The sequence below is a fragment of the Bombyx mori genome, chromosome 5 (assembly GCF_030269925.1).
Source record: "Bombyx mori chromosome 5, ASM3026992v2".
NCBI classification, from domain to species: domain Eukaryota; kingdom Metazoa; phylum Arthropoda; class Insecta; order Lepidoptera; family Bombycidae; genus Bombyx; species Bombyx mori.
The window spans coordinates 6894935-6915194 of NC_085111.1; the positions used below are offsets into that span (position 1 = coordinate 6894935).

Below are 20260 nucleotides of genomic sequence, written 5' to 3' on the forward strand. Positions count from 1 at the left end.
GGCCTCAACTTCACTGGCTCTAGCAAGAGCAGTGCTTCGCATAATCTACCACTGGATTGGAATCGCGACGCACTAAAAAGATCCAACGAGAAACTCAGTGGGTATTCCCACGAAACGAGTGTTATAATACTGCTTTTCAACAGTTTGTATTAACGTTCTACATAGATAAATATAACCGCATACCGTAGAGAACGTGTCGATTATTCCAGTACTGGCTTTAATAAAAACTTCACACAAATATAATAGAATATCTGTAGCGGACGGTTTCTTATTTAGATATTTATATTTGTGAGGAGGAAGATTTTTACAATAAAACAAAATAAAAATTATGATGCGACTTTCATGGCTGACAGTTTATTCCTACTGACATTAGAAACAAAATTTAAAAATTATAGAAATATAAATGACAGCTCTGTTGCTTTGCAACTAAACTATTTACTGCGGTGCCAAACATGCCCCCGGATGTTGAAAGGTTTCCTTTCAACCCAAAACTAATCCGCAATCAGGGGACAAATCTTATTAAAAGACCTCTTGATGACTCCGCTTGAGGTACGAATGTCTGCGACCCGGTTGACTCCGTCGGACCCTGAATAGACAGCTACTATGCGGCCCAGTCTCCATTTAAGTGGCGGGAGATTGTCTTCCTTCACCACAACCAGGCTGTGAAGCTTCAGCGATGACTGGTTGGTGCGCCATTTTGTTCTTTGCTGCAGCTCACTAATGTATTCCTTTGACCATCTGGCCCAAAAATGTTGTCGCATAAGCTCTAACCGCTGGAACCTGGTGAGATTGCTTAGCCGGCAGTCCTTGTACTCAGCAGCAGGCATTGCAGTAAGGGGCTGGCCAATGAGAAAATGCCCAAGAGTAAGCGGCATCATGTCATCGGGATCGCTTGATAGTGGAGTCAGCGGCCGAGAATTCAATATTGCTTCGATTTGCGTTAGGACAGTGATCAATTCCTCATAAGTTAAATTACAATTTCCCAATACTCTGTGCATATGGAATTTAATATATTTAACCCCCGCCTCCCAAAGACCCCCAAAATGAGGAGAGTAAGGCGGAAGACACAGGTGGAAGTTAATACCTTCTTCGATCAAAGCATCAGGCAAAGAATTGCAATTGGATTTTAAGAATGTACCGATTTGTTTATACGCACCGACGAATGACGTACCATTGTCCGAATATATATGAGTAGGCTTACCTCTCCGCGATACAAACCGGCGTAGCGCAGAGAGAAAACTATTGCTGGTTAAATCACCTACTAATTCGATATGGATCGCCTTTGTTTTGAAACATACAAAAATCGCGATGTAGACCTTAACGATTCTACAACCTCGACCAAGGCGGTTAGCGGACGAGATGGGTCCAGCGTAGTCGATGCCTACACACTCGAACGGGCGACCAGGAGTGAGGCGGTGCACAGGTAAATTTCCCATAAGAGGAGTAACTGTTTGTGCTCGCATGCGAATACATCTTATACAATTATGGTAAGTGGCCTTGGCCAAATTGCGACCGCCAATAGGCCAGTAGACTTCTCTTATAGAAGCTAATAATAGTTGGGGTCCAGCGTGCATAAGCTTAATATGTTCAGCCTTGAATACGAAATTTGTGAGAATGTGAGTGGACTGTAGGATTATAGGATATTTTTTCTCATACGAAAACTCCGACGCGTTTCCAAGCCTGCCACCAACCCGCATAATTTGAGCGTCATCAAGAAAGACATTGAACTTGTTGAGGGGACTTTTAGGAGAAAACGAATGTCCCTGAGTTAGGAGCTTGTATTCGACAAACGAATCAGACTGAGCTTTCCTAATAATCAAGTTCAAAGCGTTCTGTAACTCTTTAGAGCTTAAATGACTGATTTATGGATATAGCTTTCTGCATACATTTATGAATCTCAATGTATAGGCTACAGCACGTTTTAGTCGAGATAGGTTTGAGAATCGGCTGAAATCAATAAATGAATCATCACGTGGAACTGAAAGGTGCAACGAGACTTCAGGACGAACTTCAGGGAGTTTGGAGTCTCTGTACCGGCCTGAATTGGAAGGCCACTGAGAGCAGTCTTGCTGCAGAAATTGAGGACCTGACCACCACAGATCTAGAACCTGCAAATTTACGACTTCGACGCCGCGAGAAATATGATTAACAGGGTTTTCATCAGTGGGAACATGACGCCAGGTACAGTTCACGGTTTTCTCCATGATCTCCACCATACGATTGCGAACGAAAGGCTGTAATTTACTAGGCAACATTTTAAGCCAGCCTAACACAATCGTCGAGTCAGTCCAAAAAGTAGTATGCCTGACCTGAACCCGGAGTGAATCAATAGCCTTCTCATAGAGACGCACTCCTACCAGAGCCCCGCAGAGCTCCAACCGAGGGATCGTCGTTAGCTTTAATGGAGCCACTTTACTTTTGGCAATAAGTAACGAGACCTTGATTCGTCCATACACGTCTGCGCTTCGCACGTAAAGGCAAGCACCATATGCGTTTTGCGACGCATCTGTAAACATGTGGAGATCCACGTAAGTATAAGCCTCGCAAACAATAAGGCGAGGGATGCACAAATTATTTAAAAGCGGAAGGCTTTTAATTAAATTAGCCCAAATTTTGGCTATTTCAAATAGGAGCTGTTCGTCCCATGATAACTTATGAACCCATAGCCGCTGCAATAGTATTTTAATAGGAACAATGCAGGGAGAAACTAACCCCATGGGATCAAAAATGCGTGCAGTGACAGAAAGCATAGAGCGTTTCGTAGAAGGCGAGGTTTCACACGAATCGACAGAGAAAGAAAACTCATCTGTGGCTGTCTGCCAATTGAGGCCTAATGTCTTACACGACTCAAGGGATCCGATATTTAAACTGAGGGACGAACTATCGTCGCACGGATCACTAGTAAGACAGAGTAGAGGATCGTTGGACTTCCACTTGCGCAGAGGCATCCTGGCGGAGGCGAGCTCTGCGGCGGCATCTTTCTTCTTAATGTCCAACGCCTCCTGAAATGAGTCAGACCCCGTGAGCAGATCATTCACGTAGAAGTCGTGAATGATGATCTCTGAGATGTTCTTATCACTGCACTTAAGGCCGATCTGCTTAAGACATTACGGCAAGGTAACTAGAGTTGTCCGTCACTTAAGCAGTCCGCAGATTGTTTTAAGGGTACACGCACACGAAAACAACCATCAGCTAGACGCTTCGTATTTTTAACGAAATGTTCTTCACATTTTCGTTCCTCCTCGGAGTATGATGACTTAAGGCCGACTTCCTTCGGCTGCCAGAAGCGCGACAGCAAGTTCTGAGTGTCATCAACGCCGAGATCAAGATCTTGAGAAATGTCTGTAAGTTTTGTAAAGTTGCACATTAGGGGAGCATATTCATGACCATCACTTAGATTCCCGGAAACCACCAACCAGCCAAGTCGAGTTTCCCAGAGGATCGAGATGTTATCTCCCAGATTGATCTTTCGCGTCCCGAGCAGATCCCAAAAGATATTAGATCCAATTATCATGTCAATTTCTGACGCCCTATAAAATTGGGGATTGGCTAAAATAATATTAGCGGGAATATTTAAATGCGAAACATCAAATGAATGGCAAGGCACGTCGTCAGTAATGGACGGCAATACATAACAAAGAAGACATTTGGAATAATTTTCAGTGCGTGAACTGAAAGAAACATAACACATTTTTGAAGTGTTAGTTCTAGTCTTATCGATGCCGAAAATAGGTTTATCTATATCAATATACTTGGCATTCAATAAGCGACCAGTTTTCTCACTAATTATGCAAGACGAACTCGCACAATCCAGAAGAGCACGTATGATGTGCTCGTGACCATTACTATCGACAACTTTAACGAGAGCCGTCGCAAACATACCATCTTTACTAATCTCTGAAGGTGCGGCGGCAGAATACGTGGCTAACGTTAGGCCGTGGTTACCAGGAGGTTCAGGCTGGATGGCGGAGGCGATTGCCGCGGTGTCACGCTTAGGAGCGGGGTGATTAATTCCCTGTTTATTATTAGAATAGGTGTGCAGCAGCGTATTATGCCTACGCTTACATAAAGTACAACCACCTTTTTTGCAGCGATTCGAATAGTGACCAACTACGAAAGCAGTTGTAACACACCTTGAACTGAGGAATTAATTCCCATCTCTGCTCACTATTAAGGCTCAGAAATTTATCGCAATTATAAAGATAATGCTCACCCTTACAGTGTGGGCATGATGTTGTACCGGAACCAAAAAAAATACTAGCGCCGCCACTCGACGACGGCTGCGTTCCGGAGACAGAAACTAATGTTTTAATTTTCTGACCTTTAGGTGACTGTGGTGGCTGATCTTGTGTGTGAGGAAGGTTAGGGCGAGTAAATTCCATCGTTTCTAATAGATCGGCTCGGTTACGAATGAAATCGAGAAATATGGACAAAGAAATGGGCTTTTCTTTATCAAGACGACCTTTGCACTCTTCCCATTCACGCAGCGTCTTCTGTTCGATTTTACGACTCATCATGTGGATGAGAAGAGTGTCCCAATGATCAGTCGGTTCGCCCAGCGACTCTAAAGCTCTCAGGCTTTTATTCAGCTGATCTATGAAACGTCTTAAATTAAACGAAGATTCATTCTTTATTGCGTCTATATTAAATAAATTATTAACATGTGTTTGAATTAATAGGCGCTTATTATCGTACCTCTCACATAACAGTTTCCACGCCACAGAATAGTTGCTGGCAGAGAACTGAATCTCCTGAAGTAGTACAGCAGCAGAGCCTTCTAGCGAGGCCCTGAGGTAGTGGAATTTATTAATTTCTCCTATCGCCTCGTTCGAATGTATAAGACTACTGAATGTGTCATGGAATTCCAGCCAGTTGCTATATGAACCATTAAATTTGGGTAGACTAATGGTGGGCAATTTAACCAGGCTATGATTACTCACATGAGAGCAACCCTCAAAACTATGCACTTGGGTTTGTAACAATTTAGAATTACGAGAAAGAATCTCCTGAGCCTGTGAAAGGGATTTGTAATAAATTGATTCGAAATCTTCTCTCTCTGTGCTTTGCGAGCTGAAATCGTCAGCGAGGCATTCTATTTTAGTTTGTACTACGTCATATTGTTCAAATAATAATTCGATCTTACCGATTCTTAATTGCAATTCATTTACTTGTTGCTGATTCAACGTACCGCTCAATTCCTCGATGTACTTTTTGAATGTAGTCAATCGGCCTTTTAGACTAGCTCGTTTTTTAACTAACTCCTTTTCTTCTTTCTCACTCATTTTGGAAGTATTTGGGCAGAAGCGGGCTAGTTAATCTGGCATTGATAGAAGTTATAATTGAAAAATTGAACTATAATGACAACTAAAATGAACTATACAGTCACACTATTATGTACGCACCTATAATTAATAAATAAATAATAATTTTACAAGTGTGAAAGACATTGTGAAGGACTATTACCAAAAAAATGCCAACAAAAACACATTAAACAAACCACATAGTTAACCCAGCTTGTAATATGATAAATATAAATAATCTAAACAAAAAACAGAGTAATGGGTTACACATCACTAATATGTCCTGAATATCAAACTTTGATCACTTCCCTTATTTCCTGGGTATCTCGGCTCGATGGACCATGTAGCGGACGGTTTCTTATTTAGATATTTATATTTGTGAGGAGGAAGATTTTTACAATAAAACAAAATAAAAATTATGATGCGACTTTCATGGCTGACAGTTTATTCCTACTGACATTAGAAACAAAATTTAAAAATTATAGAAATATAAATGACAGCTCTGTTGCTTTGCAACTAAACTATTTACTGCTGTGCCAAACAATATCTGTAAATTTATGTTTCACTGTCATTAAAATGGCATCGTTTCCTTCTTTCCAATTATTTCTAAGAATTACGTTTAGTTATTTTTATAAGACGATGTGCTACCAATCACGTAGACTGATTAATTTCTCGGCTGCCTGTGCCAATAAAAATGCAAACTGCCTTCTTTGAAAATGATTACATTAAGTTAACATCGTTTCGCTAATTGTTGAGGAAATTTTATTTTTAAATAAAAAAATTAAAGTTAACACTTTTTTTTTAAAATGCAAATTTTCGTGTCATTAGAATGTATATTGCTTCACTTCATCCATGTTCACAAAAAATATGTTACTTTTTTTTATTTATTCAACTTATATTTTTATTTTATTTTTTTCATTTACTTCAGATTTTGCATCCATATTACACTCATTAACATTTCATTTTTACTAGAATTAAATAAAAATAATAACTACAATCTCGGACTAAAACAAAATCAATAATAATAATAATAAAAACAAAAAATCAAATAATAATAATAATAATAAAACAAAAATTCAAAATTAACATCAAAACTACCTTAACCTAAAGGCTGGTTTGGATTCTGGTTTGGTATACTTGAATTTTTACATGTACGTCTTTATTGTTGTACGTCTGCTTTTACAGGTTTGTATAACATATTTTGAACCGACAGGAGTATTAACATCCGGATAATAGAAGGATGAGATCCCTGATCCACGTTGGCTCTGGTTAGACTGGGCGTAGAGCAGTGGGGAGGCCTATTTTCATTATCCGAATCTTAGTAGCTACTCTTACCAAAAAGCTAGGCAAATCTTACTCTTCTTTTGAATTATGTTTTTTTATTTTCATTTACTGGTGGTGGGACCTCTTGTGAGTCCGCATGGGTAGGTACCACCGCTATACCTATTTCTGTCGTAAAGCAGTAATGCATTTCGGCTTGAAGAGTGGGGCAGCCGTTATAACTACATTGAGACCTTAGAACTCATGTCTTAAAATGGGTGGTCTTAAAATGGGTGGGTTATATCTCAAGGGGGGTGGCGCATTTATGTTGGAGATGGATTTCCTCCTGACCCAAAAACAGGAACTAATAACATTCTGTATACTACTACTATGACGAAACATTCATGAATTACGGTTTGAAACACCTATAGCATAAACCAGTAATTTACGTATAAAAATACATTTTTGAGGTGATCTTGTCGTTTTGTTTGTCGAATTATTCCTGAATACAGTGACACGTATCAATATCCTTGTCGAAGAGAATTGGTATTCCGGGTCTGGGCAAACTTGTTTTTGTCTTGTATGTCTTTCCAAAGTACAATAGCAAGACAAAAATCTTAACTTCGGGCCGTCCATTGAAACATTCATTGTTATCTGCAGACGAAGAAAATACATTATATATTAAATTTAATTTTGACTATAAAGTATACAAACTACAAGGTAAAGTAAAGTTTTAGTCTACATGATGATAATCAACAGCATCACAATCACCTTATCACTTTTTCCGCGGTCAGCGAAACATGTCTCACTGTTCTATTCATCTCTATATTTAATTATACTTCCGTTAATTCCGACTGCATTCAGATCATTATATAGGTAAATATAATCCATCTTATTTGTACGTGCAAATAATTCATTAATGCCGCGATACTGAGTCTGTTTGTAATCGATCGTGCTTCACAATCAATATCGGAACCACACATAAACCTCCCCCGCAAAAGTTATTAACATGTTATGATGCAAAACCATATTAATTATATTCGCTGCAACCGTAATCCGACCATCCATTTTCAGTTGTTCAGTGAATATTGGCATTTATATTGAGGAGCATGTTGTTTGAGATGCTATAGTCAATCGATATAGATCTAACAAAAACGTTAATGTGTGTGTATACAAACTTTAGGTGGCCTTATAATATTAAAACTTTTTATTGACCGATTACTTCAAGCTCTATCAAATGACATAAAATATGATGAGCGCAAAAATTTGTTTCGACCTAGCCAGCTGTAGTGAGTTATTTTTTTTAAATCAAAACAAGATAATTTCAGCTTATTTAAATATAGACCTTCGTGTCCTTGGAAAGAAGCTTTAAATCAATATTCGCTTAATCTTAATTTACTACGACATTACGTTCGTCTTAAATAAAATCGTTGTTGTCAACTCTGTTCAAGTTCATTTTGCAACCGACGCTGACTTACCTTGCGATCATAGCCTCAATATGTATTAACCGTCTTATTTATGTGTTGTTGTGTTCCATTTCTTTTATAAAATAAGACGAGGTCATTGCGTTAATTACGTATCGTTAAATAATTTCAGCAGTAATTATCGGATGATCAGTAATTTGTAGGCGTATGTCGATTTAATCGTTGATAAAGCGGTTAAGATAACAAGCACTACCTTGGTGCTTGCACTTAATATTACCATATGTTTATTTGTATTTTAACTGAGAATTCATACCATAGCATTCAAAAGCAGATCCAAATACTACGCTAATATTATTATGGGTTAATTTAATATTCTCATTTTTGGATACGTGACCATGTCATTTTTTTTATGTGGAAGGATAAACGAGCTCACGACCCATCTGGTATGAAGTGGCTATCAGAGCTTATGGACATCAGAACATCAATGCCACTATCTACCTTGAGCTCGAAGATTGTCCCATCCTCTAAACTGAGGCCCACGAATGGCCAAAGCAATGCCGTTTGCGACATAAATTGGTATACTAGTGGTAGTGGTATAACATAGTGGTGGTACCACTATTATTGACTTTTATAATAATGGGTTCGAGATCTATTTCGTTCTTCAGTTCTAAGTATACCAATGTTTTATGTATTGGTGCCGGCACCCATTTCAAAGGAAAAGAGTTCGGGGCTAAGTTTACCTTTTTTTTTATTGCCTTTGTAGGCAGACGAGCGTACGGCCCACCTGATGGTAAGTGGTTACCGTCGCCCATGGACTTCAGCAATACCAGGAGCAGAGCCAAGCCGCTGCCTACTGAAAACAATGCTACACAAACCTACACAATGCTCACGCTTTTTACATTTGCGACTTTTCTATCATAACTAGCGACCCGCCCTCGCTTCGCTTCGGAAACATTAAAACACACATGAAAACAAAAAATAAAATAAAAAAAAATTAAAAAAAGTAGCCTATGTTCATCAGGGACAATGTCGGCTTCTAATGGAAAAATAATTTTTCAAATCGGTCCAGTAGTTTCGGAGCCTATTCGAAACAAACAAACAAACAAATCTTTCCTCTTTATAATATTAGTATAGACAAAACATTACTAGTATTGCATACAAACGATAAAAAATATATTAGATTTGATCTGATTGATTGATAAGGACAGAAAATTAAATTACCTTAAATAATTTAAATTAAATTTTAAATTTCCTTAAATTTAAAGTTATATAAATATAAACTTGTCCTTTTCGATTTAACGGTACCGTTATGTTTATTGATTTCTTATAAGTATAATTACTAAAACGTGCCTAAATTGAATTGTCAATAGATGAGAACCAGAATTAAATAACACCTATTTAGCAAGAAACTAACAGTTTTTATTTGTTTCAGCCCTATAATCTTCCAAAGATTTATTAAATTTGCTATCAATATTACTGTTTTTTTAATTAAATATTCCGTATCGTAAAATGTTCATTCATAATTTTGCTTCAAACATTAACACATTTCTCAATTATTTTTTTGTTCATTTGGGGAGGGGCTTCGGAACGTAAATATGTAGTTTGAGAATAATATATATAATTAAATCTACAATAAATAACAGGATTCGATTATGACGATCATTGTTTATGAATAAATAATTTAAATCTCGGCCGTCAAAGGCAAAGAGATAGCTATTTTTATTTATAAACATCCATTACATACCTCTATGTTTTCATATTGTTTGGCTGAAGTTTGACGATTTAAAATAACACACTTAAACAGATTGTTATGAAGATATTTTTTCTTAAGCTTATTCGGTTGGACAAAATAAACTAAGTTTGAGTGTTGAAAGCGGTATTTTTGATGGTAAAAACTATGTCAAAGGTCACAATAACTCACAAATATGTCAAAATGTAGGTCAATTGTTTTTAAAACGTCGTAGAACATCAAAATGTAATCGTGATTAATTTATAGGTTCTTTTATCAATAAAATGCCAGGGTTTTCGTAAATGCATTCAGAATGTTGTATTATTTAATATAATTTGTTGATAAATTCTAGGAATTAGCTTAATACAGTAATTTGTAGAAGACAGATCGGATGTAACTAAATCATAAATTAATTCAGATTCTTTTTTAAAACATTTTTCGGTTTGTCTCAGTGTTACACTCGTTTTCGTGACTACTAAAAATGCTTACACGTATTGAAAAAGGGTCATCTAGAAATGAATAATAAAAACGCGAACATACAAACTGTCTGTGGTAAAGTCAAGAACTGGTGAAAGCCATAGGAATTACTGATTTGAAAATGTGTGTTATTATTTATCAAAATTATTAATTATTATGATGATTTATGAAATTATTTAACGATAGGCAGCTGCTTGACTCTGCTCCTGGCATTGCTGACGTTCATGGGCGACGGTAAGCACTCACCATCAAGCGGGCCGTACGCTCGTCTGTCTACAAGGGCAAAAAAAAACTCCCAACTCATTTGTTTTCTTATAGTTTAATAATGATGAGTAAGGATGATAAATTTATTTCATATTTAAAAGGTTTTAGGTTTTCAAGGAGGGTGAACGAACCTCTCGAAATAATATTAATGCACTTTAATGGTTACTCCTTTAAAATGCAACTCATGGAACATTTGTCAGGATAATTTGACAAGCATCGTTGTGCAATCAAGGCATTCTGTGTAATCAAAAATATTAAATTTACTTTGTTATTTTTGGAATAAAAATAAGAAAATTCAGTGTTTTGTGGTATGTTAATATAAATTATAGATATCTATGAAGTGAATGCGAAGTGTTATATTATTATGGACATATTATAATTAAATTTATTTAACAAAATAATTAAAAATCCGATGGTTATCTCATTTAAAATTTTGCGATAGCATCAGCAAATCTTAGTGAGTTTCGATAACTATAAAATATATTTTTAATCTTACTTATGTAATGAGGACTCTGTTGGGTTTCTAGTAGGCAGGCGAGCATACGGCCCACATGATTGTCCGCGATTGCAGTAACTCACAAGCGTCAGCAATGCCAAATGGCTATCTACGTTTAAAGAAGGAGCTCAGGGAGTGGCATTGTGTTCATATTACAGGAGTCCACAGACTTTTCAGCGTTAGAAGAGTCACCCATTTAAAGGCATGAGGTCGAAGATTGAATTGTATTGTAAGACGACTTTCCCGCCCTTCACAGCACATCGCATGATGCTACACAGAAATGAACATCACTGTAGTGCTTATGTTGAGCGTGTCGACCCAAGATAACACCACAGAGATAATTATAATTATTTTGTTAAAATTAAAGAATAACACTGTATAGTAAAAAAAAAACCCACAATAAATTATAAATAGTAAATTTGAGCAGTTTATTTCTTAATATAAAACTAAATGTAAATAGAATAGTCAAATTATAAGGAAAATCCCAACAACACGCGGGACTAAGAAATTATCCGGAGGTCGAACCAGCAATTGACCCCTTAACTAATGCTGTATCAGGGTGCGTTGAATCGTCACAAAAAAAGAATATTAAAAAACAATGGAATGTGACCTTCTCCGCCGTCCTTACTCGAGATTTTGGCACCGTACGCCCACCAACCATGACATTCATTTAACGAGAGCTCGTTTTATTAAAATAAAACCGATTCTTGCTCTAATCATCCGGGATGTATTCTGCGAACGCATCATTAGTACAAAATATTATTAATTGAACATAAATAAGTTATTTATTCTTATGTTAGGTACTGCAAATCGAAACACAATTATAATTGTTTACAAACTATTGCTATAGACAAATATTTTATATTCAAATAGCTACCTTGCAAAGTAAAATTGGTACAGAAGATCTGATACCGAAATGTCGTGTTTATTATTTCCATTAATTTAAAACATTCTGATGATTTGAATACATTACACGTCTTGCAAAAGTCGCAGAATGTACTTGATTGAAATCGAAAGTAATTATTGTATTAGTTACATTTGTTCTTGTGTCTTTGTGACTTTAGATTTTATTTTTAAATAAAATGGAAAAGGCAATGTAGAATATAATTAAATTCATAGAACCTCAATACATTGCGCTTTGCAGCAACAAATAACAACTTAATGTTCGGCTTGACTAGTTATATTGTTTCATTGTGTAATTTATTTGTAAAATCCGTTTGATATGTACACCAATCTATTTTCAAACCTTTTGAGATAACAGGTACCTTTAAAAAGATGCATAATAATATAATGTTTTGATATTTAGTAGAATTCTTTTTGGAACGAAGTTCCTTATGGGACGATGCGGAGGAGGGGTATCTTAACCGGGAAAAAATGTCCGTAACGTAAGATTTTTACCTGACGACAGCAATTATTATTATTCACTCAAATAGCTGTTTCTTTATATATTATTATTATATATTTTTTATAAATCATTGTGAATAAAATAGAGTTGATAACTTTGTAAAGCAGTTTTTTTTATCAATAAAAGATCATGATAAAGAATGTATATCCAAATAATTACTTTCTTTATACCTCGAATGGAACTAAAAATTAATATATTTATAATAAGGAACTTCGTTCCTATCTGGTATCCAACGACACCACACATCTTTTTTATTGTAGGTAGGCCGACATTTTTTTGGTTCTGTCACAGTCATAAAAAAATATGGCGCCGAAATGCAATTTTGGCTTTATAGTACATGCAGGGAATCATATAAAGTTAAATTTCTGAAATAGATTTTTCATTTATGCAATTGAATTTTGTGTTCGCAAAAATCCAATTAAAAACTATGGCAGGATAATACTTAATATTACTGCCGATCATTCCTAATTACTTACTCTTTAGAAAGCTTAAGGTGATAAATCTCATCCTTTTTTCTTTTTCTGATCGATGACTAACGTCAAAAAACAGTATAATTAGAAAGGAAAATGCATGATTTTAATTATCTGACAGAATTTTACGACACCGACGATCATATAACTCAAAATCTGATGCATTCATTCTAATCACTGAGCACTTTAACACTTTGATTTTTATTTATTTTGCGGCGAAATTCCGTCTTCAATGTCATAATAAATTGATAATTAGACCCAATATACTTTTATTGGTGCAGTCGTAAAAGTTTAAATATATATCATCGCTGCAGCATTTACGTTCGTTTTAATTTGTTTGTTGGATTGTCTATTGAATTTGATCATTTTATTTATTAAAGTATTTAAAAAATATATATTATCAGTTGGTATTTTTTAGAGAATTGCACATAATTATTTAATATTTCTGGCTCCATGATGTTTATTATAAGTTGGATAAAAACAAGTATGCAATAGCAATGATAAAATAACCTTTGGCTTATAATTTCTGGCAGCTACAAAATTGGAATAAAAACTGAAGTTTATCTCTGATTCCACAGTTATCATACACGTGGCCTATAATGAATAGTATAATCTCTATAATACTTTTAAAAGGTTTTTTATTTGTTTCTATGTTGTGTATCTCTTTGGTCGTGTCCATGCTTTCGTACGCCATTTATTTTGACTTTGCATTAAGTTGTAGTTGGATACAATCGCCTAACCAATGGGTGTATTTCAACAAATATAAAAATATTCATTGTTTTATTATAACTGGGATAATAATATTATACGATTTATTTTTGCAGGATACAATCTCTTTTGATAGGGCATAGTTACCAAATTTTATGGAGAACACACTGAATATTAAAATTATATTAGTCTCCTTTATTTAATAACTGCCATTTATTAATATTTCTCCATACACCAGGAAGTGCAGTGGAATTGTGTTTTAAGCTATGTTCTTTTCTGTTGCTTGTTATTATTTATCTGCTCTTTATTGTTGTATTTTAGGATCATTTTGGTATTCAACTTCCGCGTCACAGTCACGATTTTGTGGTTTATATAATTTTAAACGACTTAAAGATCCATGCCCTGTTCCAATACAGTTCACGAATAAATCATTTAGGTATTCCCAGACATAAAGATTCAATTGGATGAGCATTCTTTCCGTATTAATAATCAGAGAATTTCATAATTTATTTACTATTAACTATGTTGTCCTAGAAGATAGAAGTGTCAAGTTTTGCTACCCTACACAAATAGTCAAGATGGTTGTTTCTACTTTAGTAAATAAACTATTCGACCTACTATCAGTAACTAGGAAAATGAAATTTGTGGGTAGTTTATTCTTAGTTTTTCTTTATCTTGATCAGGGCCCTTTAAGACAAAATTAAATGTTTTTTTCTGTATGGAAACTAGCGACATCTTGCAGCGGATGCTCCCAAACTTATATATTGTTAAAGTTAAGGCATTTAATTTTTGTACAACTAAACTAGGAAAATAAAAAATTAAAAAATCATACAAATCTATCAATTTGTAGTTTCTGAAAATTTACAAAATCCTTCATTAAAAATTAAATATAGGATAGAATATGTTACTGCCATCTATAGGAGCAATGAGAACTAATCGAAGCAGAGCCATCTAGTGGCCGACGCCCGTAAACATTTTTGTTGAGTGCTTGAGTTGCTTATCTATAACTAGTTTATGTGTCTTGTCCATTATCTATTCGTGAATTTCTGTTAGGTTCCTAGAAAAATTAAACATGCCGGCAAATTCGAATCCCAGCATAACAGTATCACTTGATAATATGAAAGAACAGTTTTACCTGTTTAAATAAAAGTAAAACGTCCCTACACTTTACGTCCTGAAGCTAGGGTTTTCACTTACATTATAGGTGTCTGGTGAAAACTGTCTGCAACAACCCGACGCAGTAGCCAGATAGCAACAACCACGAGAGCTATTCAGGATCAAAGAAGGTTAAATTTGCTTGAAACTACTTCAAGAAGGGAGGGCCATATCTCTTGTCTCATATTTAAATGACAAAAGATTATGCTTGAAATGAGACACAATTGATGACTAGCTCTCAGATAATTTATTTCATTTAAGAATATAGAATATAAAATATAGAATAAAGTTTTAATAACATGACTAAATTATTTGTGCACTCTGTTATTTGATTTCAGAATTAATTTAACTGTTCCTTTCTTTGCTATAATAAGATAAATTTGTTCCAACATAATTTAGGATGTGTGTCATTGAAATCTAATTGCTATTACACTAACATTAATGTAACCCGGATTATTAAATTATCAGTACTTAATCAGAAACAAACGAGACTGGTTATATTAATATTCGTTCTTGTGTGTTCACAGAACACTATTTTCTTTGAATTAAGACTTATCCCGTGTCTGACGTCGAGGTTGCATCTTTCAATAGAATAGTTTGCGGATATATTCCCATCACAAGGCTACGCGCAGCAATTTAAATGTCAACTAATACATAATTGACAGTTTATCGAGAACTGTGTCTCGCAGTTTTAACTGTGCTTCGTTCGGTTGAGTAGGTAAATGATACAAATGTTTAAGAAATAGGAGATCAGTGGTATTATTATTAGATTTCAGACCATTCTGAACTATGCCCCTAAACCCCATCAATATCATTTAACGTTTTGCTTTTGTAAATGTCTTCAATGATTTTTTTTTTTTTATTGCTTAGATGGATGGACGAGTTCACAGCCCACCTGGTGTCAAGTGGTTACCGGAGCCCATAGACATCCACAACGTAAATGCGCCACCCACCTTGAGATATAAGTTCTAAGGTCTCAGTATAGTTACAACGACTACCCCACCCTTCAGACCGAAACGCATTACTGCTTCACGGCAGAAATAGGCGGGGTGGTGGTACCTACCCGTGCGGACTCACAAGAGGTCCTACCACCACTTATTACGCAAATTATAATTTTGCGGGTTTGATTTTTATTACACGATGTTATTCCTTCACCGTGGAAGTCAATCGTGAACATTTGTTAAGTACAATTAGAAAAATTGGTACCCGCCTGCGGGATTCGAACACCGGTGCATCGCTACATACGAATGCACCACGACGACGACTTCAATTGACGAACCTCGGTTTCATTTTTATTATAGTACCTATCTACATAAGAGATTCTTAGACAGAAATGAGTCATAAGCTCATCAATCGAATCATTGGTATTCAAACGTCATATAAACAGGAAAAATATTTTTTTCAAGAATCCCGGCTCCACGTCAAGGTATTTAATTAGTTTTTTGAATTAATAAATTTTAAACTGGAAATTTGTGAATTTGCTGGCTACGTGAACATTAGAAGCTTTCGTGACATAACAGATCGGATACCTAGAGTTATATATAATAGCAAGCTAATATTTTTTATTGCCTTTGTAGACCAACGAGCATACGACTCACCTGATTCTTCAGAGCATTCCTCTTGAAACAGACGGTATAAAGTACAGAAATACCGGAGTTCTTCCGTAAGAGGTCACAAACTGTTGGTGAGATCGAAGATCGACATTATCTATAATATGAACAATATCGACAGATGTGGTGGTACTCAACTGATGGTAGGACGTCTTGTGAGTTCGCACGGGTAGGTAATTTATGTTGTAGATGTCTATGAGCTCCGGCCTCGAGCTCGTCCATCTATCTGAACAATCTATATATATAAATAAAAATGAATTGCTGTTGGCATTCTCGCTCACGACTCGGTCGTGCGTGGACGTGCTTTCCGATCCGTGGCCCGCTTGCGAGCTACGTCTCTGAACTCACAGTTGTGCTCGACAGTTTAGTGACCGTGAATACATTCTCGTTTACGACTCGGTTGTGTGTGAACGTGCCTTCCAATCCGTTGGTCGCTTGCGACCTACGCATCGGAATACACATTTGTGCGTGATAGTGTTGTGACCGTGAATACCCACCTCATACCAACTGTCTTTTTCAAGGCAACCAATCGCTACGATCAGGCTTCCTGTGGCACTCATAGGCTAGCGATTTCCTAACCCTTCCCAAAACAACAGTCTTTTTCAAGACTAGACCCCCGCTCGCGATTCTGCCTGCTGTAGCACTATACAGCCCGAGCGGGTTCCTTTCCTTTTCCCCGCCGATTGCCGTTTTCACGGCATAGGCATTCCCCCCCCTGCTCCTTGCTGTCCTGCAGCACAGGGGGGTTACAAATCCTATCCGGGGCCTCGCCTTTCGGCGAGTTCAACAAAAGTCCCGGGGCCGCCCCCCCCGGGCAAGAAGACCGAAGAAATGGAGCAAGAAGATGTTAGGGATATTGTCGGGTTCCTCCGGGATAGGTACCCGTCAATTAGGGCCGAGTACCTAGAGTATAGGGCCGCCCGTGGCAATCCCTCCCCCCCCGCGTCCGTCGCCGCGTATCTCAAACGTGCCTCGGAGGCACGCCGCGTGCCCCCCGCCGCCGCGTTAAGTTCGAGCGCACGTTCCGACGATGCGACTCACGAAGCGCCTAGCGCTACCCCCACCCCCGCGCCCGCGTCGACTACGTCATCGCGCGTCTCGTCCGTCGCGACCTCGATCGTTTCGAGTTCAGGCTCCGATACCGAATCGGAGATGGATTTCGAATCCGCGTCAAGCCCTCAGCCTGGAACTTCGGATGGGTTCCAAACCGTAACGCGCGGTAAAAAGCGTACTCGCGCCGTGGAGTCCCGGAGCTCCACGACGAAGCAGACAAAATCCGCGACCGCCTCCCGCCCGCAGGTAGTCGTGACAACGGAGTCGGACTCCGCTCGCCGCGTAACCCCGCCGCCGCGTCCCAAGCCCGCGCCCGCTCCTAAAGCAGCTGCCCCGCCCCCGCTGATTCTCCAGGAAAAAACTGCGTGGAACCGCGTTTCCCAGGCCCTTCAGGCAAATAAAATCAACTACACCCATGCGCGTAACGTCGCGCATGGGATTCAGATCAAGGTCGCAACGCCGGGCGACCATAGGGCCCTCTCAGCATACCTCCGAAAGGAGAACATAGGTTTCCACACCTATGCTCTTCAGGAGGACCGCGAGCTCCGCGTAGTAATACGCGGAGTCCCTAAGGAGCTAGAAATAGACTATATTAAGGAGGATCTGACCGTTCAGGCCCTCCCGATAGTTAGTGTGCACCGGATGCACAGCGGGCGGGGCAAACAGCCCTATAATATGATACTCGTGGCGTTAGAACCCACCCCGGAGGCCAAAAAGAAGATCGCATGTCTCACGACAATTTGCGGCCTATCCGGGATCTCGATCGAAGCCCCCCATAAGCGTGGCACTCCCGGGCAGTGCTACAGGTGCCAACTCTATGGCCACTCAGCGCGTAATTGCCACGCGCGCCCCCGCTGCGTGAAATGCCTCGGCGATCACGCTACGTTAGATTGCGTTAGAGATAGGGAAACCGCGACCGAACCTCCCAGCTGTGTCCTATGCCTTAAGCAAGGGCACCCCGCGAACTACCGTGGATGTCCCAGGGCTCCGCGGAAACGTCCAACCCACCCAGCTCCGCGAACCGTCGGCCCAAAGACTTCGGCACCTTCAGTGCCGAAACCCGCCTTCGTGCCGGCTGCAGTTCCCACGGTCTCGGCGTGGAAAAAGCCGCTGCCGTATACGAAGGCGGGAACGGAAACCGCACCCCCGCCCCCGCTCGTGACACGCCCCGCGCCCCAGCCCCTGCTCGCACCTCGCCCCGCGCCCGCGTTCCGTCCCCCGCAACCCTCTGCCGTCAACGACTTCGCGCTCGTGCGTGACTTCGTCACCGCGGTCAACTTCGACCGTCTGCGATCATTCGCAGACGCGATACGTAGGTCGGTAACCCCCGAACAGCGGCTCGCGGCCGCTTTCGATCACATGGACGTCTACGAGTCCGTGTCGCGTACGTTATAAAATCTTTACCGGTAACCAATGGCGCAAAAAGGTAGAGAAAAACCGTATTCCCTTACGTTAGCATTCTATAATGCTAACGGACTCGCGCGGCAACGCGATCAAATTTTTGAATTCCTCCGCGATAATCTTGTAGATATTCTATTAGTGCAGGAAACCTGTCTGAAGCCCTCGCGTCGCGACCCTAAAGTCGCGAATTACGTCATGGTTAGGAATGACAGACTCACCGCCTCCAAAGGCGGGACTGCCATTTACTATAGGCGGGCCCTGCACGTTGTCCCTCTCGATACTCCCTCGCTCTCACATATCGAGGCGTCAGTGTGCCGTATCTCGCTGACGGGACACCAGCCGATCGTCATCGCATCCGTTTATCTCCCCCCGGACAAGCCCCTTCTGAGCAGTGACATCGAGTCACTGTTCGGCATGGGAGACTCTGTCATCCTGGCAGGCGATTTAAATTGCCACCACACTAGGTGGAACTGCCGTCGTACAAACGTTAACGGTAGGCGTCTCGACGCGTTTATAGACGACCTCACCTTTGAAATAGTCGGTCCCCCAACTCCAACATGTTATCCGTATAACATCGCGCTCCGTCCGAGCACTATAGACCTGGCATTGCTTAGGAACGTAACTCTGCGCTTGCGTTCCATCGAAGCAATGTCAGAGCTCGACTCAGACCACCGACCTGTGGTTATGCAGCTCGGTCGCCCTCACAACCCAGTCACTGTTACGAGGACCATGGTGGATTGGAACAAGCTGGGCACGTGCCTAGCCGACGCCGCTCCGCCAATCCTCCCTTACGGCCCGGATTCGAATCCATCCCCCGAGGACACCGTCGAATCCATAAACATCATTACCGATCACATCTCTTCCGCGATCATTAGATCTTCAAAAGAAGTCGATGTGGAGGACAGCTTCCACCGCATCAGACTGTCCCCCGATCTTAGGAATCTCTTAAGAGTTAGGAACGCGGCAATCCGGGCCTACGATCGTCTTCCCACGCATTCAAACCGGATTCAGATGCGTCGTCTACAACGCGAAGTCCACTCCCGCTTAAGCGACGCGCGTAACGATAATTGGCATAGTTATTTAGAACAACTCGCGCCCTCCCACCAAGCATACTGGCGACTAGCTAGGACTCTCAAATCCGAAACTACCGCTACTATGCCTCCCCTCTTACGCCCTTCAGGCCAACCACCGGCATTCGATGACGATGACAAGGCTGAGCTGCTGGCCGATGCACTGCAAGAGCAGTGCACCACCAGCACTCAACACGCGGACCCCGAACACACCGAGTTAGTCGACAGGGAGGTCGAGCGCAGAGCTTCCCTGCCGCCCTCGGACGCGTTACCCCCCATTACCGCTGACGAAGTTAGAGACGCGATCCACAACCTCCAACCTAGGAAGGCACCAGGCTCCGACGGCATCCACAACCGCGCGCTAAAATTTTTGCCAGTCCAACTGATAGCAATGTTGGCTACAATTTTAAATGCCGCTATGACGCACTGCATCTTTCC

General features: G+C 39.7%; 1 protein-coding gene and 1 long non-coding RNA gene across 3 annotated transcripts; both read right to left on the bottom strand.

Annotated features, from left to right (window-relative positions):
- Positions 1 to 326: 326 nt before the first annotated feature.
- On the bottom strand, positions 327 to 7920 carry LOC134198897 (uncharacterized). 2 transcript variants are annotated; one of them, XM_062668601.1, is made up of 2 exons: positions 7332 to 7920; positions 327 to 7214 (listed from the first exon to the last, which is right to left on the bottom strand). In XM_062668601.1, exon 2 carries the CDS (start codon positions 5280 to 5282, stop codon positions 4062 to 4064), a length of 1221 nt encoding a protein of 406 aa, XP_062524585.1. In that variant the 5' UTR covers positions 5283 to 7214; positions 7332 to 7920; the 3' UTR covers positions 327 to 4061. Both variants share the same exon structure in this region, with proteins under 2 accessions (XP_062524585.1, XP_062524586.1).
- A 3430-nt stretch (positions 7921 to 11350) lies between these two features.
- LOC134198981 (uncharacterized) lies at positions 11351 to 11986 on the bottom strand. The gene is made up of 2 exons (XR_009973291.1): positions 11828 to 11986; positions 11351 to 11682 (listed from the first exon to the last, which is right to left on the bottom strand). It is a non-coding gene; the product is annotated as an uncharacterized LOC134198981 (long non-coding RNA).
- Positions 11987 to 20260: the final 8274 nt, after the last annotated feature.

Bases quoted from the DNA above. Each gene is read 5' to 3' on its own strand.
- LOC134198897 (XM_062668601.1), bottom strand. From the start codon at position 5,282: ATGAGTGAGAAAGAAGAAAAGGAGTTAGTTAAAAAACGAGCTAGTCTA.